This window comes from Solanum verrucosum, unplaced genomic scaffold, assembly GCF_900185275.1.
Source record: "Solanum verrucosum unplaced genomic scaffold, falcon-dt-bn FXZP01000038.1, whole genome shotgun sequence".
NCBI lineage: Eukaryota > Viridiplantae > Streptophyta > Magnoliopsida > Solanales > Solanaceae > Solanum > Solanum verrucosum.
In genome coordinates, this window is record NW_026020564.1 from 5,404,709 (window position 1) to 5,410,920 (window position 6,212).

The 6,212-nt window shown below is 35.9% G+C and overlaps 1 protein-coding gene across 2 annotated transcripts; it reads left to right on the forward strand.

The window, feature by feature from the left end:
• Positions 1-1,309: 1,309 nt before the first annotated feature.
• On the forward strand, positions 1,310-5,921 carry LOC125810256 (U-box domain-containing protein 5-like). 2 transcript variants are annotated; one of them, XM_049489768.1, is made up of 6 exons: positions 1,310-1,327; positions 1,723-1,787; positions 2,454-2,639; positions 3,205-3,312; positions 3,688-4,796; positions 5,122-5,921. In XM_049489768.1, the coding sequence occupies exons 2-6, from the start codon at positions 1,731-1,733 to the stop codon at positions 5,870-5,872; spliced, it is 2,211 nt and encodes a 736-aa protein (XP_049345725.1). In that variant the 5' UTR covers positions 1,310-1,327; positions 1,723-1,730; the 3' UTR covers positions 5,873-5,921. The 2 variants fall into 2 exon arrangements, with proteins under 2 accessions (XP_049345725.1, XP_049345724.1); XM_049489767.1 differs by lacking the exon at positions 1,310-1,327 and adding an exon at positions 1,567-1,584.
• The last annotated feature ends 291 nt before the right edge of the window (positions 5,922-6,212 follow it).

Genomic DNA, 6,212 nt, shown 5'->3' on the forward strand with positions numbered 1-6,212 from the left:
GTGGGTACATTTATATAATTCAGTTATTTTAGTATAAACTCGAAATAATGATTTTATACAATTACAACCATCAAAAGTGTAAATAGTTATACAAATTATATTATACAAATCTCGAATTATACAAAAGTTATACAAATTATATTATACAATTCGGAATTATACAAATGTGTGAATTATACATAACTAAAAAATTGAGCCGCGTAATTATAGCTAAAAGTAGGTCATGAATTGTAATTAAGAAAAACTATAACTATGTTAAGTAATTAACTAGTATATATTTGCTTATACGCATAGTTTTCCCTTATTAGAATAATAATGATAATAAGCCCATATAATATTGAAGTCTAAAAAGAGTAGAGTGTATGCGTATCCTACCTTTATATGGTCATAGATGAAGATATTCTTTCCAATACATTTGCTCAAAGAAAAATAAGAGTGAAGTGTAAAAAACACACCTAAATCATTTTTTAAAAAAGTTTCATATCTAAGCTATTCAAAATATGAGAAACACTCTTAAATTATCGCTAATAAATTTGAAAAACGCGCCTCAAATAATATTTGTTGGTGTGTGTATTACACCTCTTTCTTTCTTTCCTTTTATTTTTGAAGTGCCACATGAATTACCACACGGAAAATAATTTCACTGTGATAAAAATAGCAATACATAACTAACACATGTAACAAGTCCAACTGAAAATATAAATTGAAACCATATATAAAAAACATGTCAAGCAAAAAAAAAGAGTCACATAAATGAAAATTCAAAGGCGAGACGTATTAATTTAGATATGAAACTTTTTTTAAAATAATTGTGAGATTTTTTTTTCTTATATATTCTTGTCTCAAGTCTTCGACGACCATAAAGTTACCGCCTTTACCACATTGACGGACCAATGTCAGAACAGGTCGTTATATGTGTAGTTTTGGCATTTTGTGTTGGTCTTTTTTAATTGGGTTTGTACTTTGAAGGCTTATTAAAGGCTGAGCTGAATGTGTTATATAGCAAAATGCAAATAAGTGTGTTTCTTGTTTGTGGGGTTTCTGTTCTTGCCCATGTGTTTCTTGATTCTGGGGTTTCTGTTCATGCCCACCAAGTGAATGATGAAATGACTTATATAAAATTTGAACTGTGAGCAAAAAAATTGAATCTTTTTAAGTAGAGAAATCTCTCTTTTAACCCCATGTTCTCAAATGTGGAGTTTGGCTCAGTTTTGAAGAGTTGAATAAACTGTGTTGAAGTTTGTTTTTCATCTTAAGCAGAGAAGGGGTACTTTATTTTTCTCCTCTGGGGTGATAATTCTTGAAATTTTTGTCAGCTTAGTTCTTGGTAACTATGGAAAATATTCACTTTTTTAAAATTCTGAATTTGATGGTCATTTTGTTATATTCATTGTTTTCAATATTTGGAATTGCTACCTCTGGAAAGCTTTGTAATTGGATAAAGATTTGGTTATATTTCTTACAAATGAACAGTTCTGATTGTCTTTGAAGAGTATTGGAAAAAGAAAAAAATTCAGTTGAAGGATTTTGTTATTACCAAAAAATTGTCTATCATTGTAATTTCAAGGCTTCTGTTTTTGATTTGTAGCTGACAATCACTTCTCTTTTTTCACTTTGTATTCATTTGCTGTTGATAGTATTTATTACTACTATGTTAACTGATCATAAAAAAAATAGTATTATGTTAAATTTGACACTTAGTTTTCTGCTCAATTTTACCAGAAATTATCATGTGGAGTGATTCTGCTGAAGTAAGTGAGACACCATCGTCTTATCGTGCTATTAAGGTATATGATGCTAAGCTCTTCTCTTTTTTTCTGTGCTTTAGTTCCATTTTTGCATCCCCACGGGTGAGAAATTGGTTAAATTTTGCTCCTATACTGTTAGTGGAATGAGAGAGCTTACTCTAAAAGCAGGCTTTTTCTTAGCACAAGTAGTTATTAATCCCTGTTCTTGGTTAATTACATAGTTAAAGGTAGAGGCTTTTCCCAGTATTAGGAGATTTCAATAGTCCTAGTTAGAATGGCACCCGAGGGTGTGGCCGAGGAGTCAATGAAGTGGGTTGAGAACCATAAGGTCTCTGGTTCAGTTTCCGGCAGCAAAATACTACTCTATTTGTCCAAACCTTGGTGTACAGAGTTACATAGTACCTGTGCTGGTAGGAATCGGAGGTCCCCTGACACCACAGTGTAAAAAAAAAATGGTCCTAGTTAGAATTCCATAAAGGGAACTGAAAAATTATTTATAACAAAAGATTCTTTCCTCTTTGGAAAATTCTGCTGGCAGGGGTTTTTGTCGTTGAAATATTGTTAGTTTTCTAAATGCAAATGACCAATTCATGGATATTTCCTTGTCATTTCTCCCATACCACGGTGCCGTTTTCTGTAAGTCTTAAACTTATATTTCCCTTTTCTAAATTAAGTCAATATCTCTGTTGGTTATGATGACGACAGGTGCATCATCTAATGTGCATGGAGCTATTTCAGTTTATAACTAGAGTTTCAGTATTACTTCCTGCAATTGAAGCAGCCCGTCCTGGATGCTCTTCCGGCAGAGAGGCACTTTGCCGCTTGAACATTGAAATTGACAAAGCCACGACACTGCGTCAGCATTGCACTGAATCTAGTAAGCTATACTTGGTATGCATTCTGGAACAAGCTAAGCCAACCAGTTTTGTTTGAGTGTTTGTGTTAAATTTATCTTCCAAATATTTAACTAAACTGTTTTTGTTAAATATATCTCAAATATAATGGGAGATCTACCAGCTAAGCTATACTTTGTGTGCAGCCGACTAATTTCATCTTGGCTGTTTTTGTAAAGTATATCTCCCAGGTATTGGTAGATTGACCCTATTTCTTAGAAATTTAGTTAGGTAAACTGGTACAAAACTTAACATTCTGGTGGAATTTCCATTCTAGATCAATATACACGGGTTTTTTCTTGATGTCATCTTGTTTATGTTTCCTTGGAGGCCAGTAGCTTAGGCTAGTCCAAGGAAGAGTGTACAACCATATGGGATGGGTGGGATGTTAGAGGCACATTCAAAGTATTGTCATTCCTGCTTCTAACACAGTTCTTCGGTTTATGCAATTATGTGTATGTATGATACCAATATAGTACATCTAAACATTATGAATGCACTATGATGATACTCTATGTCTATTATCTTCATTCACTGAACAACAATCTGTATTGTGTTTTCAGGCGCTAACAGGAGATTCTATACTTTCAAGATGTGAGAAATCAAGAAACTTGTTTAAGCAAAGCTTAAGCCAGGTGCAAAATCAGGTTCCAGTATCGCTGGCTGCAGAGGTCAGTCAGAAAATATTCCCTTGAGAGGTTCATCTATGCATATTTTCTATTCCTGTGGTCTTGATTGCATAATTCTTGATGTGTTTCAGTTATATAAGTGTATATACATGCCTGTGTCGCATGCTAGTTGGTAGATTTTTCAACTAAATGACAAAGTTCGTAATGCTCATTTGGCTGTGCATTATGTTATATGGAATTTAATTTCTCCATATCCATAGTGTATTTTTTTTTCCATGTATGTTGTTTCTCTATGTTCTTGCTTTCTTTTCTCCATGAGGTTTCATCGTCTTTTCCGTGTTTTTTTCCTTTCTTTTTTCTACTACATTTTCTTGGTGGCCTGTGGCAATCCACTTTAATGAAAAAAACTGGCTGCAGATTTCACAACTGATCGCTAAACTGAGGGGTGTGGTATTCAGCTTGGACCCATCTGAAGAGGAGGCAGGGAAGGTTCTAAAGGAATTACTTCGCCGATATGTTAATACAACAGATTCAGCTGAAGAGCATGCCTTCGAGGCAATTCAAGTTGCAATGTGGAAGCTTCATATCACATCTCTAAAAGCTCTTTCAATTGAGAAAGGATCCATAAAAAAACTGCTGGATAGAGTTGGTGAGGGTGAGACATCAAAAAGGAGGATCTTATCAATATTTCTGAGGCTCCTTAATAAGCATGGAAAATCAATAGTGACAGAGCAAACAGAGAATGGCTCTCTTCAGCAGGAAGACTCTTACCAATGTGAAGCGAACTCTCGTTTGGGATGTCAACTTGATGATGCTGAAGTGGACATTCTGAGGAGCTCTCTACCACCGGATGAGTTTAAATGTCCTTTGTCTTTGAGATTGATGTATGAGCCTGTTGTAATTGCATCTGGCCGAACATATGAAAGATTTCGGATTCTGAAATGGTTTGCTGAAGGTAATGATACATGTCCAACAACTAGAAGGAAATTGGCTAACTTATCTTTGATCCCGAATCACACAATGAAGGACCTAATATCAAGGTGGAGTGCAACACATGGAGTTAGCGTTCCCGACCCCAGCATGGAGGCTTCAGGGGCTCACTTGTTGGAATCTCGTTCTAATTCGATTGCTAGCTTGAGCAGCTCAATGAATAATCTACTGCTTCCCAGCTTCAGCAATTTATCTCATGAATCTTCAGATGCTGGTCGAGTGTCCTATGCTAAGACACTAAGCAACTTCGATGCGATCTCAGAGGAAAGCAATGACAGTATTCACAGAGTTCAATTTCAAGATATGGACCTGAATCCTTTAACCAGGCTCAGTTCACTTTCTTGGGGGTCACAATGCATCTTGGTCGGAAAAATTAGTAACATTTTCAAATATAATGATCAAGCTTGCAATTGGATGTCATTCGAGGATTTTGTTCCAGCTATGATTAGATTTCTGAAAGATGCACATGATTTAAATGATCTAAATTCCCAAATACTGGGATGTCTATCATTATCAACAGTTCTGCAGAAATGCAGGTAAACCTTTACCCCGCCCCCTTTGTATTATAATTTTTGTGAAATTGGTTCTACGCTTTTTAAGGTAAAGCTTACTAGAGTGTGAAATGAATTTGTTCCAGTTGGTTAAGGCCTTTCAGAAGCATTCTGGTTCAGAATTTGAATATGATACTAGAATGTTAAGTAGTAGTCCAGCATAACGTCTCCCAAAGAAAAAAGTCATGCTTAATGTTTAATGATGCAAGCTCAACTTGTCTGCTGTTTCGTTTGGTTTTTGGGTTCTCTTGCTCTTTTAGTGTTGTGTTTGTTTCCTCATACTAATCCTACACGGGTTCTTTCATATCAGGAGCAGTTTGGCATATTTGAATGACGACACTTTTGCACTTCTGGTATCATTTCTTGGAACGGAGGTTTCCAAAGAAGCCCTTTCTGTATTGAAGGTGTCGTCCTGCCACCAATATTGTCAACAAAAAATTGTGGCTTCGGGTGCTCTGACGCCCATTCTAAAGATGCTTGATGACCTGCAGAACAGGGAATTGCACGAACCAGCCATCAAAATATTATGTAACTTGTCCGGAAACAGCAGAATTGTTTCCTTCATCACACTTTCAGATGTCATTCCCAAGTTGATCCCTTTTCTAGAAGATACAGCTCTAGCAAGAGACTCTCTTATTATTTTGAAAAACCTGTGTATCACTGAAGTTGCTACAGCTTCCGTAGCTGAGACCGATGGATGCATTCCTTCAGTTGTGAAGCTACTCGACAGTGATAGTCTCGAGGATCAGGAGCATGCAGTGTCTCTCCTTCTCTCTTTGTGCTCTCAATGCGTTCAGTACTGTAAGCTTGTCATCCACACGGATGAACGAGTCTTTTCTGATCTCGCCAATATATATGCCAACGGAAGTAGCAATGGGAAGGCAATGGCTTTGAAGTTACTGAACCTGTTTAATAATAATGGAGAATCTTCAGTTGCAGATGTTGACATTTCTAAAGTCTCTACCGTCGTCTATACTCAGCGAAAATCCAGTTCAAAGGCTCCAGGCTTACTCCGGAAGTTATTTTCGAAACAAGGTTCTGTTGCTAAAAGTAAAAAATAGATGCTCAAAACTCTCTGTAGTGTGCTGATTTCTTGTAAATAAACATGTATTAGATGGGTGGAGCCACCTTACACGAAGGGTGGTCTGGTGCACGCCCTTCATCGAAAAATTATGTGGTGTGTAGAGGTTAAATATTAGTTGTAATGAGTGTATACTTAATTTTGCACAGGCTTAATGCAATTGAGAAGAAAATTTGTAAACCTTTTGTCAAATTTCTGACTCTGTCACTGAATACCAATAAAGAGATCATGAAAAGCACAAAAGTCAGGAAAAAATAAGTAACATTGTAATTCTTTAGTCAACTTAGAAACTGAAAGCAAATTGTATCTAAACAAATTAT